Source organism: Coenobita brevimanus, chromosome 84 (genome assembly GCF_032717465.1).
Source record: "Coenobita brevimanus isolate Jiangsu-jjx chromosome 84, ASM3271746v2, whole genome shotgun sequence".
Classification (NCBI taxonomy): Eukaryota; Metazoa; Arthropoda; class Malacostraca; order Decapoda; family Coenobitidae; genus Coenobita; species Coenobita brevimanus.
In genome coordinates, this window is record NC_137037.1 from 14,591,919 (window position 1) to 14,612,351 (window position 20,433).

The following is a 20,433-nucleotide window of genomic DNA, read 5'->3' on the forward strand; positions in this document are numbered from 1 at the left end:
TGTACCCTGGATTTAATGGCAAAAGGAAGGTAAAAAGTCGACTTATAAAAATGACATTGGTATGCTTAGGAGTGATTACATGCCCTGTTCTTGTTGCGATTAGGACGATTGTCATATTTTACTAAGCGTGTGTGTCTGTGTGTAAGTGGTATAATTCAAGTATTTTTACAATTCATTTTTGACCAAACTTGATGGAAATATTGATGGCCAGGCAAAGGGCATGTCCATGGTTTATTTGGAAAATAGGTCAAAGGTCAAGTCACATGGCAATATCAACTGAAAAAGTTTTGCCCTGATTTAGACTAAACTTGGTGGAATTCACGAGGGTAAAGCAATAACGAAGGCAGTTGATTTTGATAACATTCTGCCAAAAAACAAGGTCACAGAGTAGATCAACGTTCGACTAGCGAGTTTCTGTGTGAACAAAATAAATGAGTTTAGATACGGTCTTGACCAGTCCTGATGGAAGACTTATGATCAGCCAAAGGTTTGATCTGTTGTCATGCAGAACGATAAGTCAAGTGTAAAGATCACATGGAAAGGTCAACCAGATTAATTCAACTCCGATTTTGACTACAGTTAGTGGAATTAGATAGAGTAAGATAACATTAAAGAGGTTCATTTATCAACAATGATTCAAAGATCAAGGTCACAGGGCAAGGTGAAATGGTCGGTCCTTTAACTCACTGCGTTTTTATTCGATCTAAATTAGGCTTGGTGGAAAGAGCGCAGTGAGCCAAGAATGAATGAAAGAATAAGACGATCGTGAGAACAATAGGCCAACACAGGACAAAGTCGCCTCAAACATATTTAATTCTGTTTGGTCCAAGCATGGTGGAAAGTTTAAGAGACAGACAAAATTGGAATTATTTGAGTTTTGCGAACAAGTAATCGAATGTCAAGATCAAAGGGCAGAATAAGATACATGAACCTTAGATCAGGTGTTGGGTGTTTGTGCCGCACTCTCGAGTCTTTGTTTCTTAGAGGTGTACCAACGCTTAGACTAAGCAGGTTTCCTTTAATTTTCTGTTATATTAAGGAGTGTTGGAGATTTAAAGAAATTGTTCGAATGCTGACCTTGACTTGGACTGTTATAATACTTTGTTGACTCAATATCTCTATCTTCCTATAAAAATTTTATTGTTGATAAGTATATAACGGATTTCTTATTGCATTTGACGATTGTACTGTCGACAAACTCAGTATCATATCTGATATTAAAAAGAGTATCAGTTTTAGCAACAACGAAATCGAACAAACACCTCCAGCCAATCAGAATCTCGGCAGGAACAGTGTTGCCATACATGCCTGGCCAGATTAATTGGTATGAGGTATAGCATCAGATAAACTAATCAGCTGAGATGACAATAAACATTTGGTTCAATGAAAAGTTAAGGTTCTGCCAAGGATTAACTGAAGTCCAATAATCCAAAACGGGCATTAGTTGAGAACTTTGTTTCCGTGGTTAAAAATAAGTTTCAGACAAGTCTGGGAAGATAGATGATTCCCTTCCTGTACTACTACAAGCAAGAGTTTGCCGAGTCTTCTGTCCACATTTTGTCTTGCCTTCCATTATTTCTCATTCATTCTTGAACACTCCATCTCACACCATTTTGCTGTGTGCCTCGTACTGCTATCACATTAATATTTCATATAACACCTACCATCGCCATGGTGTCGTTGAATTCTTTTTATCATGCTATGCTAGTAGAGTACAGTCAGGGACAAAACGTTGAACTACTGTTCAACTGCCTCTACTTCACAATTGGGCCACGTCCATCACTTGCCTTCCTGTCGCCTCACTTCATAGAAAATCATTTGCAGGTAAACATACGAAGTCTCTCTCACCAAAAGAATGATATTCAGTATAGTAAAATGGGAAGTATTTTACGTGATATACAGGATAACCTGCGTCCCTTAATAAACATGGTGCTAGAGACAGCGCCTTCGCGTAGCGGCAGTTCCTCTGGCTTATTGTGCAAACGTCCCTCAGCTGGTTTCCTAACCTGCGAAAAAAGGATGGTGGAATGTAGGAAGGTATAACTTCAGCCTGTTGTCCACCGGGATCAACATTCAGGTGAACCTGAGTCTAACAAATTATACTGCTACTACCAAACTACGTTATCATTGCTGCTGCTGCTACTACTACTACTACAACTACTACTACGACTACTATTAGTATTTTTTTTTAGCTAGCTACATACATACATAGTCTTTTTTGACATACACACATACATGCATACAAAGGGGAATGGGTGACCGAATCGGTTGAGAGGTGACCTGCAATCCTAATAAACGCAGGTTTCAATCCCGACTGGAGCAGGGAACAGTTTAAGCATTCGAGTTTCGTTAAAAAGCAGATTTTACCTATTTAGCAGACGACCCGCCGACATGTTAAAATACCCCTGCTAATACCAAGACATTACTCATGTATGAGACAACCCTTGCATGTATTCAACATGGACGGTGGGTGTTAGCGCCGAAGCGGTGACAAGTGGTGGTGTCTAGTATGTAAGAGGACTACTGGGCCTTGAGAACGGGCTGAGAAACCCATGCCCAGAGTCGTACACATAAATAATAAATTTTTTATGTAAATACATTCATGTTCGTTTCTTACACGCATACATCGTTTGGTAGTCTGCTACATACATTAATACATAAATGGTCGTTTGTCAGGGTCGTTTCTTACATGCATATAAGGCCAGTTCTTGCATACACACACACGTGATGCCAAGCTTGTGCCTGTACCCCATAAACCTGTAACTTGTGCTGTCTCCCCCACAGGTACTACGCCATCTTGTTCCCGTTCCGTGCTCAGTACATCCTGACGGTGCACCAGGCGCAGCGCATGACGGCACTCGTGTGGGCGCTCTCACTCGTTCTGGCCACGCCCATACTGGCAGTGCAGGTACGGAAGGCAGGGTAGGTAGGGGCAGGCAGGGTAGGCAGGGTAGGTAGGGGTAGGCAAGGTAGGTAGGGGCAGGCAGAGTAGGAAATGACAAATAGGATAGGCAGGGATAGGTAGGCTAGCATGGGCAGGCAGGATAGGCAGGGTTGGAAGGAGCAGACATAGTCGACAAGGGCACGCAGGGTAGGTAAAGGCAGACAGAGTGGGCAAAAAAAGACAGGATAGGCAGGGAAAGGCAGGCTGGGCATGGGCAGGAAGGGTAGACAGGGTTGACAAGGACAGGCAGGTAGGGAGAGGCAGGCAGGGTAGGAGTGACAGGCAGGAAGGTGGCAGACAAGACAGACATGGGTTGACAGGGAGGTAGGGAGGGAGGAGAATAGATAGTTAGAGGGAGGAAAGTAGGTAGGAATGGGGAGGAAAGTAGGTAGGGAGAGGGAAGAAAGAATATTTGGAGAGGGAGGCAAGTTATAAAAGGAGAGACAGGGAAGTAGGTAGGGAAGGATAGCGAAACAGGTAAAGATTGGGAGGAAAGAAGGTAGGAGTAAAGAAGAAAGTATAGGTAGGGAGGAGAAAAGTAGGTAGGGAAGGATAGCGAAACAGGTAAAGATTGGGAGGAAAGAAGGTAGGAATAAAGAAGAAAGTATAGGTAAGGAGGAGAAAAGTAGGAAGGGGGGAGGGAATATAAATGATTGGGCAAAAGAAGGCCGGAAGGGAGGTAAGATAGAGAGGAATATCAGTCATTTTAGAGTAGGTAAAGGTAGGTAGGGAGGCAAGGAGGAAGGATAGGCAGAGAGAAAAGTCAGGCAGAGAAAGATAGGGTAGGTAGGAAGGCACGTATAAAGGAAGGTCCGACAGGGAAAGTACTCAAGAAGGAGAGGTAATGAAGGAGGAATGTAGGTATGAAGAGGGAGGGAAACATAGGTAGGGAAGATGGGCAAGCAGGACAGACAAAGGGTAGGCAGGGAGGCAGGAAGGGGGAACAGGAAGAGAGTATGGTTAGGCATGTTAGGCACTGGATAGACATGGAGGTAAGTAGGCTCAGAGGGGGAATAAGATAGGTAGGTAGGTAGGTAGGGAGAGAGAGAGAGAGAGAGAGGGAACTAGGCAGTAAGGGAAACGAAAATAGGCCAAGAGAAGGAGGAAGACAGGCACGGAGGCAAAAGGAAAGCGAAGAAAAAAGGGGCTGAAGGGTTGAGTGTGGTGGGAGTGAGGGGAAGAAAAGTGAAGAGAGAGCAGGGGCTTGATGGGAAAAGGAAGAAAGAGAAAATATAGGAAGACAATGTAGGAAAAAAAAAAGAAAGAGAGAAGCTGAGAAATAAAGAAAGGTAGGTAGGGAGGGAAAGGGAGATAGGCAGGGATGAAGAGGAAGACAGGTAGACAAGGAGAGGCAGGTAAGTAGAGAGGGAGAAGGAAATATGTAAAAGAGGAGAGAGAGAGAGATGGGTAGGGAAAGAGAGGGAGATGGGTAGGGAGGGAGGGAGAGATTAGTAGGGAAGGACAGTAGGGCAGGTAAGGAAGGTGAGGGAGGTAGGCAGGAAAGAAGAGAGAGGGAGGTTGAGAAGGAGAGGGATGTTGATAGGGAAGGAGAGGGAGGTTGGTAGGGAAGGAGAGGAAGGTAGATAGGGAAGGGGAGGGAGGGAGGGAGGTAGGTAGGGATGCAAAGGGAAGTAGGTAGAGAAGGAGAGGGACGTTGGTAGAGAGGAAGAGAGCGGTAGAAAGGAAGGGAAAGGTAGACAGGTATGAAGGTACGACACTGAGCGAGAGAAGCTGAAAAAGAAAGAACATAATTTTACTCTTTCAAATTCTTATGACTCACTCTCAGCTGAATAAAATCATCTGGGGTCAGCTTAAATGGAATACTAGAGTTCTTTAGATCATGAAAGAGCTAAAAGGAAGATTAAAAGAGAGGAAGGAGAAAGATATCAGAGAGGGGAGGAGTTAAGGAGGAGGCTAGATGAGACGGGAAAGGAAGTTAGAGAAGATGAAGGAAAAGAAAAAAACTATCAGAGATCAAGATTCCATAAGATAAGTAATGGGACGGATTTCTAGAACTGAACACACACACACACACACACACACACACACACACACACACACACACACACACACACACACACACACACACACACAGAAAGAGAGAGAGAGAGAGAGAGAGAGAGAGACGGTGAGGACGAGATAACGGGCAACAGGAGAAAGGAGTTTGTAAAATAACCGAAATAGCGAGGGATGGGAGAACAAGGGAGAAGGGGAGATTAGGAAGGAAGGAAGAGAAAATGATAAAAGTGTAGCAGTACTACTTAAGATATGAGGAGGGGGAGAGGGGAGAGTTTGATATACAGGAAGTGAGGAAATAATAAAAAAAAATGGGAAATAGTTGAAATACTGTGGGTGAGAAAGGAGCTTTTAGTCAGAAAGAAATGGGAGAAAACTGTACAGATATTAATCCCCGAAACAGGTTAGTCCATCATCCTTTTGGTTTTCTCCTTCTTACTTCTTTATCTTGCAAGATGTAATTTCAGTTCTACTCGGTGAGACAAGAGTACACCCTGCCAGACTGCACTGTTGCCCGCTAAATCACTATTGGCGTAAACTAATACAAACTCAGTTGCTTTCTCTCTCTGACCCTGAGACAGACTCAACAGAACCTCTTATCTACGCACCTTACAATACACGCAGCCCATTTATGCATTGCACACACTTCAGGCACAAGCTTTCTTTCTCACTTCAGACACCTCTCTTACACAACACAGCTATATATGTTACACAGTAAACTTCCTTCACACTGAATTGGTATCTCCTTACTCACACTCATTTCATCCACCTTATTTACACAGTCATTCACTGATACTTCTCTCACACAGCCCAAGCACTTACCATATCTCTCTTACACATCATCCTTACTTCATATATCGCTTATAAGGGAAGCACTGTAAACATCACTCATTCACACACCATACTGACACCAGCGTCTTCTATGGACAGATTTGCGACAACTCAGTTCGAGGTAGGGCCACGTTGCTTACCTAGGGTGCGGCCAACATGCGCGAGGTGAATGAGTTATCTTTATCGTTTTCACTTGTAGCTCTAGTTGCAGTATTAAGTAGTCATCATTTCATATTCCATGCTCACATTTTAATTTTGAAATTATTATTATGTATATGCCCTCAAAATATTCCTTATGTGTGGTAAACAACACGGCGGAACTGTCCCTATAGAAGGCGTTGGCTGACAGAACACACTCATCCCATGTATAAAACACGCTCATCTCAATCACATAACACATTCACTTCACCCACGTTACATACAAAGCACCCTTCACCTGCACAACACACCCTCCTCACCCACACAACACACTCACACAACACATTCATTTCACCCCCACAACTTACTTACCTCACCCATACAGTACACTCACATGTACCACACAACACACTCTCTCGCGCCCACAACATGCACACCTCACACAAACGACGTTATTCACACACACACACACACACACACACACACACACACACACACACACACACACACACACACACACACACACACACACACACACACACACACACACACACACACACACACACACACACACACACCTTAAAGCTGTCCTTCTGTAGAAGACGACACATGCTATATCCATAAAATTGATGTGTTTCTCATTATATTTGCTGCCAACGTGTGTGACTGTGCAGACCAATCCTAGGTCCGTAAACTTAGACGCACAGTCGGTAAGTCAAGTCGGGGTTTGCTGAGAGAACTCTGTTTTGGTTATGCCTCCGTTGTCTACCCTCTTCTCTGGTCAGGTTCCAAGCTTCTTAGAGATGAACGATTCATTCACTGCAGAGGGCTTGCCATTGTTTTCTATCTGAGGTATTGGTTTCAAGATCTTTGGTGTGATGTCCCATTTCCTCAGAGTTGACCTTATATGGTCTTTATATTTCTTCTTTTGTACCCTGGGACCCGGGTTGCTGTGTGCTGCAGGCCATATAGAGCCTAGCGGGGAAAGCAGTGCTCAGGCATTTGGAACACGTGCCGGACCCATCTCAGCTGCTTTTTGGCCAGCCTGGCTTTTATGTTTGTTGACTTCATCCGCTGGAGAATTTGTGAGTGAGGGGCTATACCCTCCGATGTGAGTCCTAGGGTGCGCTGTAAGCACCGGATGTGAAACAACTCGAGCTGTTTGATGCGACGATGATAGGTAGTTCAGGATTCAGTATCGTATAAAACGGTGGAGAGGCATACAGCTGTATATACTGATACCGCTACCCTCGACTTGATTCTCAAGTTGGTGTTTTCAAAGATTCTTGATCTCATATGTCCAAATGAGGCTGAGGAGTGGTTGATTCGTGCAAGGACTTCTGCATCAGTGTTATGTTTATCGATGAGCACACATCCGAGGTACCGGTAGGTAAAATTCTCCACTTGTTTTACATTTTTTCCATTTGTCTGATATGCAAGAGGCTCTGCTGGGTCGTTTCTCTGAGATATTATTTCTGTTTTAATGACAATAAATTGGAGCCCCATTGCATGGTATGTTAGAGACGATGGTGCTGGTATGTGCAAGGACAACAGTCATCAGACAATTGTAGCTCCAGGAAATGAGTCATTTCAGTCTTTGATTGTGCTTGAAGACGTGTGAGATTAAATAGGTTACTGCCTAGACGGAGCTGTATTTTTATTCCATCATCAGTTCATCTGTTGATGACTTAAAAGGGTGACAACAGTGAAATAAATGTTGAAAATGACAGGAGCCAGGACACATCCTTGCTTTGCACCCACATCCTTAATGAAGGGTTTGGATATGCTCCCACCTATGGGCATGCGAGCATTCATGTTGTCATGCAGGCTTTTCAGTAAGGAAAGAAATTTGACTGGAACTCCAAATTTTGAAAGCGCATTCCCTAAAATGTCACTGTTGACATTGTCAAGCGCGTCAGCAATTTCAGTGAATGCCAAAATTAAGTCACGGTTCTGCTCCTGGCATTTCTTTTGTATCTGTCGAGTAACAAAGATCATATCACAGGTGCTTCGTTTCAACAGAAATCCAAGTTATATTTCAGGAAGTGTTGACTAAGTCAGATGTTTTGTCAGTCTCGGTAACATTATCTTGGCTGGTACTTTGCTGGGATTCACAAGGTTGGAGATACCCCTGCCCTTGTCACATTTTCAGTTTAAACGGTCCCTATTTCTTCTCGATGGTGGTTACAATATCAGAAGCAAGCCAATCAGGTGGAATTCGTTCTTGGTTCTAGATATTCAGTATGAGATCATGGACACACTGGTGAAGTAACTGGCCACCTTCTTTGCATAGTTCGGATGGTATGCCATCAGGGCCAGGGCTCTTGCTATTATTTAGATATCGGATGGCCTAAACAATTTCTGCAAGTGCAGGTGGAACATCGAGATCTGCCGCTTGAGGAGCATTTGGGGTGTTATGAGAGATATTATGCTCCACAGGGCTTCTTCGATTCAGTAAGGTATTGAAGTGTTGTGCCAATCTTTCTAGGATTGCTTGCTTGTCTTTCCAGAGCTCTCCGGCTGATCGAATGTGGGTTATGTTGCGTTTGGTTGGTCCATAAATGGTTTTTATGGGCTTGTAGAACCCATGTTGGTCGTTAATATCAACCAGTCTTTGCAGTTCTTTTGCTTACTTAGTCCATCAATTGTTCTCTTTATCACGCACTGTACCCCAGGTTTCACTTCTTACATTCTGGAATTTAGTTTTCAGTGGTAAGAGGTTAGTATGAGCCAACCATTTGTTGTGTGCTCTATTCTTCATTGCAAGAAAGTCATGTATGTCCACAGGATTTTAATCATTCTTTACGGCGGCGTGTGGAGAAGTCTAGGGTTTTTTCTGCATTGCTTTGAAGCAGTCTTAATGTTTAGCCAGGTTAGCCACTCCGTCTGGGTTTGTTGCACTTTTGTTTACACACACATACACACACGACAGAATACTCCTGACGTGCTTCCACTTGTGCGGTGTAGCAGCAACAGTAACAGCAACGGGCACAACATTAACAGTAAAACAGCCTCCACAGCAACAACAACAACAACAGCAACAGCAAACAAGGGCCAGGAAGTAAGAACATCAGCAACTAGACAGCTCTCAGAGAGTGCATACCTCCGCCATCGCCTATAGCAGACAACTGAGATCATCACCAAAAATTTTATCAACTCTTCCTTGGCCCACGAATCACGTATCCATAAAATTTCATTGCAATATATCAATAACTTTATTTTTTAGACAACTTGTGGAGAAACAGACAAACAGGAAAACGGGTGAATACATAACCTCTATAACAACGCTTCTACATCCGTGCCACCTTTGCACAAAAGTACCCGTTCCACTGACTGTTCTTCTTCCCTTATTCCACTTCCCCTGACTAGTTCCACTGTTCCCCTGCCTGTCTTTATTCCGCTGCTGTTTTCTTCATTAACTTTTCACTTTTTCCTCTTCCACCTGCTCCATCGTTCCTTCACCTTGCCCTTTTCTTAGTCAACTACCACCTCACTCGTTCCACAGTTATATTGGTGTTTACCCGCTCCCTTGTCTCTGCTCTGTTTCCTGTTTCACTCTTTCTCCTGTTTCACTCATTTCCACGTTCCGCTAACTTTCCTCTGCCATACTCCACTTACTTTCTTCAGTTCCCCCGGTGCGCTAGAATTTTTCCTCTCATGTTACCCTGGTTTCCGTTCCACATATCTTACAGTTGTCAGTTCCTCCGTTACACTCCGTTCCACGTTCCACTAGCGTTCCTCCTCCCACATTCCACTTTCTCCATGCTTGGCCCATCGTTCCACTAGTGTCCACCCTTACTTAGCACTATTTCTTCTTCCATTTATAATATTCTTATCAGTTCCATCATTCCTGTAGCTTTCTTTCTCCCTTTTTCCCCTTTCTCATAAATCGTTCCACCGTTCCAGAGGTGCTTCCGTCGTGTCCCCGGGTCCACATATCTGACACCAATCGTTGTCAGCTGTCTGCTCTGTTTCTCGTTCCACTGGAGCTTCCATCTTTTATTCATTTTCCTACTCACTAGCTCTACCTTTGCACTAGTGGTCCCCCTCTCTTATCTCTGTTTCTCTTTCTTGTTCCAGTTATTTATAATCTTATCAATTCCGCCATTCCACTTGCGTTCCTTCGCCCTATGCCACCTTCCATTCATGTACCAAAGTTCCATTAAAGTCCCTTTTCCATATCCCAGTTTCTTTGTTTCCTGTTTCACAGATGTTACCACTATCAGTTCCATTGTGTGATTCTGCTCCACGCCCTACTACTTCCCCGTCTATTATTACCTCGCCTGGACGGAGTCCGGCGAGGTATTGTTTTTGGTCGAGTTTCTTTGTTTGTTTGTTTGTTGGCAATATTACGGAAAAATGTCTAAATGCAATTACATGAAACTTTCAGGAGAATGTGGACACTGGTCCCAGAAGAAAGTGATTAAGTTCTGGAGGTAACTGAGTGACCCTGAAAGGTCAAACTCAAGGTCACGGATTTTCAAAGGACTATTATTTGAAACCAGTTGAAGACAGAGATACTGACTAATCATTATACAGGAACTCCCATCTGGGCTTTCATATGGCACCAAGACCTTTGACCTTGAGTGACCATGAAAGGTCAAACTCAAGGTTACGGGTATTCAGGGGGCTATAACTCGACACTGGTTGCACATAGATATTTACTATTATCAACATATACCAAGTCCCATATGGGCTTTTAAGTGGTACCATGACCTTTGACTTACTGATCCTGAAGGGTCAAACTTAATCCCACGGTTATTCAGGGGGCTACAACTCGAAACTGGTTGAAAATAGAGATATATTTACTATTATCAACATGCAGGAATAGGATTGAGCCTGTGTAGGTTATATCCAAGGAGTTTATTGACCACGCACGGATGAGTGAGGCTGGTCACTCTCATCTTAAATGTTAGGACCAACTTGCCTAGCCCCGGGTTCCTACGCCCCTCATGGGGCGACATAGGATTGGATGGATGGAGGAAGTCCCATATGGATTTTTAATCGGTACCATGACCATTGACCTTAAGTGACCTTGAAAGGTCAAACCCAAGCTCATGGATAGTCAGGGGGCTATAACTCTAAACTGGTTGAAGATAGACATATTATTAATATCAGGATATAGAAAGTCTCATGTGGGCTTTCATTTGGCACCATGACCCCTGACCTTCAGTAACCTTGAAATTCAAACGCAAGATCACGTATTTTCCGAGGGTTATTAATTGAAAACGGCTGAAAATAAAATGACTGCTGTTGGGCGAAGTTTGTTGTGCCTGGCACCACTTGCTGACCTTCGTTGTCTCCAGTTCCACAGGTCGACCAGTGTTCTCCCTCATTTCTCACTTTCTATGTTCTCTGTTCCACGTTCAGCTAGCAGTCTCCACCCCTTTTTCCACTTCCCCTCACTCATTCCATTGTCCCACCAGAGTTCCCTTTTTCTTAACTCTCTTTCCCAGTTTTCTTGTTCCAAGTACTATACATTTATCAGTTCTGTCATTGTGTACAGAAAGTATTGTTCATGGCCAAATGTATAAAAGGATCAGGTTAAATAAGGGGGAAGGAATTTAAAAAACTTTTACTGCAGACTGCATCAGACTACAATTGATAACTACTGTTTGCTGATTGTGTGTAGACACTATTTAGTTTCAAAGCTCGAGTTTTTTAAACTTTACATTTTTTTGACATGAGAAACATGAGGCTAACAAAGTGAAATTACCGGATCGCTTACTAAACAAACTAAAAGATCTTTGTATCGCCAACTTTAATTTCATTTTCTTAAAAGACAAACCCATTGTGCTGTTTCCATGGCTTGAGTTCTCAAGCACACATATTAATGAAGGAGTACAGCTCATAATAGAGATTCAGAGAAGCATTTTCAGCGTCTGAGTTAATCTTTACATACCTAGCAACGGTAGTTCGGCAGAATGTCCTTTACCCTTCTTAAAGTGAATAATTACATGTTATCGTGAGGCACACAGCTACCAACGACTAAGTGGCCTCAGTTTACCTTCAGCTGAAGAGAACGTACTGTTGAAATTTGTAGCAAAGGGTGTCACTTACGAATAGGTCAGAGAATAAGCTACGTCCCACACACGGAGAATAGAACCAACTCACAGGTAAATTACTGTAATTAGGTAAAAGGATCCGCCAGCGTTCCTCCTCGCTTACCCCACTTTACTTGCTCCGCCGCTCTATTAGTGTTTCTCTGTTTCATCATCATCACCATCATCATCGTCATCATCATCTTTTTCTTGACCGTCCTTTCCACCTAGCGAGAGGTTAGGAAGAGCTCTGATCCCAGGGGAGAGCTTGTACTAACTGGGTAAACGATCAGCAGCATGTCCCGGGAAATGTGCCACACTGAAATCACGCATCATTTAAGCCCAAGCAATTCCACCTCCATTGCCGCGGCCTTACTATATGAACCTGTTTCCTTACATGTTTCTCACTCAGCAAGCTGTGAGTGGGCTAGGCACGGGTCGTTTCTAGGCGAAGGAGGAGGAAGACGATAGTTCTAAGGAAAAGCGTTACCTAGGAATCGGACAGAAAACTGTTTTGTGGTGCTACAGAAATATTTTTAGGGCTGCCTGTGGTATTACCTGCATTTCTTGTAAGTCTGTAGGCTTCACAAAATGTCCTGATATGGAATGGGGCTGCACAATTTTGCTGTTGTTATTTATTTTTTTCTATGGTGTAGATACATCAGCAACATCTTGCCTCCTTTTTTCACCTTCAAGTAACTTCATGGATACGCTTCACCTAAATATGTCGAACAGAACGTTCATACCCAAGCTGAAAAAAGGGTGCAAAACCTTTTCATTGTGCTTCTTACAAATCTCTTCCATCCAAATGGATTCAGTGTCAGTTAACTACCCTCCCCAACCCCCATTTTCCTTTCTCACATACACATTAACCTTAACTATCCGCCTTCTTGGCCTACCACGCCTCTTCTTACCTTCAGATTTATTAACATATTCTTTCACCAACCTCTCTTCATCCATTCCCACCATCATACCATACCATCTAAGAGCTGTCACTAATACCCTTTTGGTATTATCAGCAGATATCCATATTGTACACTTCTTTCTGTCCACTTTGTTTTTTTTACCATACACTCTACAGACTCTACACTCATTTCTCAGCAGTTCTGTGTCCACTGTTCTTGCTTTTGTCTTTTTAAACTTATTCCATAGCACAAACCAATTTTCTTCGCTGAGTTTTTTTTCAGTCCACTTCCTTTGTAGCTTTACCTATCTATTATGTTGCTGCGTCGAAATACATAAACTCATTCACCAATTCGCCTTCCTCCAAGTACCGGCATGTCACACTGAGAATCACCTCTCAACGATCATCACTTTTATCTGTATTTACTCTCAACCCACGCTGTTCGCAGAAATTTACAAAAGACTTTACAAAGCTTCCTGTCACTATTAGCAAAAACACAACAACGTCTGCATACATCAGGTGTGAAAAATCTAATGCCTCACCATTCCCAACCCCTCTTTCTCCATGTCGTTTTATATCCCTCACAACTCCATTCATTCTATCTATATCTATATACCTAGGCTGCTTCCCCCAAGGAAAGGGATGTAGCCGAGACAGGACGACACACTCCCCATTTACTCATCCATTCAAACATTCATTCGCATCTTACCCCCACAGGCGAGAAGGGACAGATCCTCACTGCACCACACCGCACAAGGGTCAACTGCGCAGTGCAATCAGTTACATCCGCAGCAGGGCCCGACAGCAGAGCTGGTTTACCCCTGCCACATCATAATATAGACTCATCCCCTTATCCACACTTGACCTGACTAGCTGATCAGACCAAATGCGGGAGAATATCCCCTCAGGACTGCGTCATCATTTATTCATTTACAATTTCTCTCCATTAATTTCTATCATGCACAGCCACTCTTCCTTGCTCAACAGACATCCTTCTCACATCCAGCGCTCTCTTCACACTGTCCATCCATCCTATTCGTGGTCTCCCTCTCAGCCTTACACCTCTCACATCAGATCTAGTTATCTTTTTCACCAATTGCTCATGATCCATTCTCTCCATATGCCCAAACCATCGCAAAACCCTCTGCTCAACTCTACCAGCCATCTCCCGAACAACTCCAGTTCTCCGCACTTCATCATTTCGCACTCGATCCATACGCGTCACTCCACACATACTCCTCAGACACCTCATCTCCATTACATTCAAACTTTTCCTCTCTGCTACACCCATATTCCATGTTTCAGCCCCATATAATGCAGTCGGTACCAAAACACCCTCATACAGCCTTCTCTTTACATCCATTCTAAGCGAACGACATCTAAACACTTTTTTCATTCTACCCAGCACCTTACCTACTTCATTCACTCTAAACTTCACTTCTGCATCTATTCTTCAATCCATAGCAACATGTGACACTAAATATTTAAAACACTCTACCTCCTCAAGCAACTCACCATTCAGAACTATATTCATCCTCCTACCGTCTACCAGCCTCGTACACTTCATCACTTTACTCTTATTCTCATTTACTTTCAAATTCCTCTTATCACACACCCTTCCAAACTCCTCTACCAACTGTCTCAATCTCTCTTCTGAATCAGCCACCAGTGCAGTATCATCTGCAAACAGCAGCTGCTTCAGATTCCACTCTCCACCATCAACATTCACTAGACTCAGAACTCCACCTAAAACTCTTGCATTCACCTCCCTTACAACACCATCCATATAGATATTAAACAACAAAGGCGACATCACACATACCTGTCGCAGCCCCACTCTCACGGGAAACCAATCACTCACAGCATTTCCCACTCTTACACACGCTCTACTGTTTACATAAAAACTTCTCACCTCTTTTAGTAACCTACCATCAAGTCCATACAATCTTAAAACAGTCCACAAAGCCTCCCTATCAATTCTATCATACGCTTTCTCTAAATCCATAAATGCCCAAAACACATCCTTGCCTTTCGCTAAATACTTTTCACACACTTGTCTCACCGCAAACACCTGATCCACGCATCCCCTCCCTCTCCTAAGCCACATTGCTCATCACCAATCACTCCCTCTGTACCCTCTCTAACTCTCATAATTATTAACACTTTACCATACACCTTACCTACAACACTCAACAGACTTATACCCCTAAAGCTAGTACATTCATACTTATCACCCTTGCCTTTATACAACGGGACCACGCAAGCACTTGCCCAGTCAATTGGCACCATACGTTTCACAAAGCACACATTCAACAGTCTTACTAACCAATCAACAATAGTCACTCCGCCACCCTTCAGGCATTCCACAGCACACCCATCCATACCTGCAGCTTTCCCTGTTTTCATCTCCTTTACTGCCTTCTCCACTTCCTCCTTTGTGATCAAAGAATCATTCAACTCTCCCAACACATTTATTCCTTGCACCCTTCCATCCACCACAATCTCAGCCACCCTTTCCTCCTCTACATTTAACAATCTTTCAAAACACTTTGCCCATCTCTTCCTTACTGCATCCATCTCAATTAACATCTTTCCATCCTCTGCTTTTACTCGCTCTTCCTTCCCAGACTCTCCCTTTCGCACCCTTTAAACCTCCTTTCAGAACATTTTCTTAGTCTGTTGAATATTCTCAGTCAGCCGCCTACAACCACCTCTCATCTGCTGCCACTTTAGCATCACGCACAGCCCTTCTCGCCCTATTCCTCATTTCCTTATACCTGTCATATGACACCTCATCCTTCCTCTGCAGCCACACTTCATATGCACGTCTCTTCTCAGCCACAGCCATACTTACTTCCTCGCACCACCATTCATTTCCTTTTCTTACACCACCACCTACACGTCTCACACCACACACCTCTTCCGCATGCCCCACCACAGCACTCTTAAACAACTGCTATTCCTCCTCCACACTGCTATTTTCCTGATCTTTCAGTGCATTCCACTCATCTTTCAATTCTCTATAATTTTCTGTCTTTTATCCAACTCACTCACTTTCAAAACCTCCCTGCCACACCTAACCCTCCTAGCTCTCACCCATCTCTTACCTACTCTTAACTTTCCCTCCACCAGGTAGTGGTCAGACATACCTCCACCCTCCCCTCTCAGAACTCTCACATCTAAGTAGTCACAGAGACATTACACAACGGTGTCTGTCTCCAATAAAGGCATTGCAACCATCACTCAGACATCCACCTATTCATATCAGTAACACAAGTCTATTCTGCTGGACATGGACCCCTTTGCATGGTGGCACCGATGTAGCTATGCGGCTCCAATGCCCGCTTATACAGACGTCCCTCAAATCCCTTCCTATCCCCTGAAGAGAGGATGTTAGACTACAGACGGAGAGCAACTTCAGTCCGCAGTGCTGGACTTACACTTCAGTTGAACTATGGGCAACAACAACAACAACAACTACTACTACTACTACTACTACTACTACTACTACTACTACTACTGCTACTCCTACTCCTACTACTACAACTACTCTTGTGCTCCACTAAGTTTCCTCACCTCTTCTTACCCCACTTCCCCCTTATTCGTTTCACAGTTCCACTGTATCCCCTCTCCCTTATCTCTGTCTCCCTGTTCCCTATTCCACATACTTTACTCTTACCAGTTCCACCGTATCACTACCGCTGTTTCAAGTTCCACTAGTATTCCCTCTTCTTTATTCCATTTAATTTGACTAGTTTCAAAGTTGCATTAGTGTTCCCGCTTCAGTATCTGTTGTCATGTTTCCTGTTTCAGTTACTTTATCAGTTCCACATTTTTACTCTTCCAGGTTCCACTGGCGTTTTCTTCCTTTATTACTCTCCTCACTTGCTAGTTCCACCGTTCCACTAATGTTCCCCTAACCTTATCTCTCATTCCCACTGTCCTGTTTGACATACTTCACTCCTGTCAATTATATCGCTTCATTTTGTTCCACGTTCCACTAGCTTTCTCCTCTGTTATTTTGTTTCCTTTGAATATACTTTTTTTGCTTTACCCTGACCTAAAACTACCATCCCTCCTGTTTGAATATTGAGTTGTTACAAGTGATTAATAATACAGAATGATGCTAGTCACAAAGAAGTGCTATTAAAAGGAAGGAGAGCCACAATATTATTTTGTCACTAAGCTACATGAAATAAGTTGTTCAAGGAAAAAATCTGGGCCAAGTTAAGGTGAAAAGAGTATAGTTTCACCGTCCACCGATGCTCTCCCTCAGACCCACTCAACTCCGAAGACAGGCTGACGAGTGGATGCTTTTTCCTGTATCCACCTTCTCCCTTCAGCATCCCAGCTCATCCCTTCTTATCCCGTCTTTTTCCCCTCGCGACTGGAAATAAAGGGAAGATGTGACTCATATTTTTCTCTCTCTCTCTCTCTCTCTCTCTCTCTCTCTCTCTCTCTCTCTCTCTCTCTCTCTCTCTCTCTCTCTCTCTCTCTCTCTCTTACCCCCTATTCTTCTCCTCTTTCTTCTCCTCCCTTCGACCTCTCTCTTCTCGTCTCTTCTTCTCTTCCTTCCCGCCTTCTTCTCACTCCTCCCTGCCTTCCTCATTGATTCCCTAAGTCTACTTCCCATAAGCTAAGCATAATCTTCTCAGGGTAGCAAGAATTTAATATAAAAATACCTTACCTAATTAAAGAAGCTAAGGTGGGCGAACTAGGGCCTCCTAAAAAGGTCTGCTACACCACGGCTACGGTCTAGGTGGCTGTGGCTGCACACACACACACACACACACACACACACACACACACACACACACACACACACACACACACACACGCAGGCTACCCAAATATGCATTACATAGACATAACACACAAATCAACATGGTCACCACAGTCTGCTGTCACCTGCACAAGCTTCGGGAAACTGACAATTGCTCAGTTGTTTTAGATTTTTAAAACGATAGTAACACAAGGAACACTCTGAGGAAGCAACACTTGGACCCATGAACTGGTCTTAGGGCCAAAAATGTGAATTTGCCCTGTGACCTTAACCTTCGACAGATTACTCTCAAAATCGAATTACGCCATTCTTGCCTCGTGAGCGAGTGTGTAATAATATATGTCAAGTCGTCACCTGTCTGGAATACAGCAGCATCAGTAAATCTACCCTCCTCCCCAAGTGCACACACTTCACACTGACTACAATAATATGTTAAAGTACGATTTTTAAAACTTTGTTATGAGTACTTTTTGTCATTGCAGTATCAACATTATGGGAATGTCGTATTTCATATTGGTTCTTCAGTACCAGTTATTAGTTTCCTAAACGGAAATAGCACTCAGCGGTAATCACTGGGCTTGATATTGCGACAGCAGTTTTGCTGGATTTGGACACCTAATTCATCCCCGTCACGACCTAGTTACCCGTCCCCACCCAGGAGGGACTCGGAGACGGGTATTGTTTTCACTCGGTTTGTCTCTCTGTTTGTTTGTTTGTCTATCTGTCTGTCTGTCTGCCTTTTAACAACTTTATGTGATAATAACTGGTGCGATTTTGACTGAAATTACAGGGATGATGGGCTATGACCTGATCACCTGATTAGATTGTGGGCCATATTGGGCCAAGGCCCAGGCTGTAGGCCCCTCAAATTAAGAAAAAGTAAAAAATCTTTTTTTTCATCATAACTCCGTTCAGATTCGTCATATTGACATGAAACCAAAACCTAAAGGTGAATCTTTCAAACCTGCATCCTGTAACATGCCTCAGTACATCAACGGAGCCACCCTCCAGTCAGCGGTAGGGGGGTTAATGTCGAGCGGGTTTAAAATTTCAAGTAGGCATAAAATCGTCAATTTTCACCAGATTTACTCCAAATTTGATATGTGACATCTTTGACTAGATATCTTGTTGTTTTTATACGTCAGCACGAAAATGATTGCCCAGGACGGGTTTGTGTACCTTGGCACCGCTTCTTGTTTTCTCTTGTATTTGTTTCACCTAACGCCAGACAATTTTATTCAGTGCATGAACGACAGGAGAATAAAAAAACAATTTCTGGAACCAATAACCTCTCGTATTTGTAAAACCCCTGTATTTTAGTCACTGCATAAAAAAGAAAACGAGTTAGTACGACGATGATTGCTGGCTTCTTCAATTTACCAACCAGTACATGCCGTATACTGTTTACAGATAGAGAGTGAAGCAAAAGTATTAGTAAATGATTTATTGTACTTCACCAGTAGTACTTAGTCATTGCACCTTTGACTTTCAGTTCCTGATATGGATTTAGATGATTTTGCCGTTTATGCAAAATATGCCTTGATGGCCATCTTCACTCGACGAACGGCCACCTCTAATCCTCCAGTTTCTCTTCCTGTTTCCCAGTGGCTGAGAGCCACACAAATCAGAGCACACAGCACCATTTTCCTCATTACAGAGCTTCCAAGGTTCTATTGCAATACCAGCGGGGAAAAATAGATGCAGTATCCACCGTCGGTGAGTTAGATTCTTTCTCGTATAATGTACACCACTATAGATGTTTGTCTTCATCGGAGGACACTAGGTCACTCTCACAACTTGAATACTTAGTCATGGTTTCGTGAAGTTTGATGAGTCTTAGTTATGAAACAGGAATGAGCCTCCTTGATTACTAGTCAAATTTATGCTCCAGTTTGACTATATTTGGTCATTAATTGGGCTGAAATAGGTTAGGAAGTTTTGACAGACGAGATTAAACAGACTGTAGTATTTTGGTTGAGTGTAGCTTTAACTTCCTTTCTTATCTCATATATGTCCTGAGTGAAGTTAAAGAGCAGTGCTATTTTCTTCTCTTCTAGACATGTGAACATTTTCGGCATGATTACTTATTGACGTATAAAATTCTTACTGTTAGTGGAGAAGTAAATGAAGGTTGTGCATACTTCCTCCACTTGCCAAAATCTACCCCAAGTTGAATGGTGGCAAGAGTAAGTTAGCAAGTACATCATCGTAGTGAAGTGGTTAATCCCTTCACTGCAAGACATCTTTTCTCAGGTGAGTGTAGTCGCCTGGTGATAACAAGGGGTGAGATTCTGGAACAAGTTTGTGATCGATTCCTATTCGTAACTAAGATTTATTTCTGCAGGAAAAAAGAGAACAAGTTACTGCACCATTTTCCCATGTCTATTGATCCTCCTACGAAAAAAAATATATATATTAGTTACGAGAGAAAAATTTTCATAGGTTACGTGTTTTCTTCCGGATGGAGAGGAAAGGGAGAGTGAAAAACCTCCCTGCATTTGCTAGTACATCCTGAAAAAAGAAGAGAGAAAGAAAGAAAAGAAAAATCTGAGTTATGACAGGGAAGCGATCGTAAATATGTCTGAGAATATGAACAAACGATACAGTACAAAAGACGTCACCGCAATGAAGTGAGTATTATTCTGATCACAACTCCTTCACGACTGTTACTTCCTTTACGCTGAATAAAATTATCCGTGACAGCAAGAAAGGGCAAAAATGGACACCCGCTATAACGAAACTATTAATTAACGACTTGTTTCTAACCTCTTCAGTG

General features: G+C 43.0%; 1 protein-coding gene across 1 annotated transcript in view; it reads left to right on the forward strand.

The window, feature by feature from the left end:
* LOC145410066 (QRFP-like peptide receptor) overlaps window positions 1-20,433 on the forward strand; it is a 678,579-nt gene that overhangs the window by 630,843 nt on the left and 27,303 nt on the right. Inside the window, 1 exon segment of the mRNA XM_080280280.1 lies at window positions 2,785-2,908. Coding sequence (XP_080136406.1) covers window positions 2,785-2,908 — 124 coding nt within the window.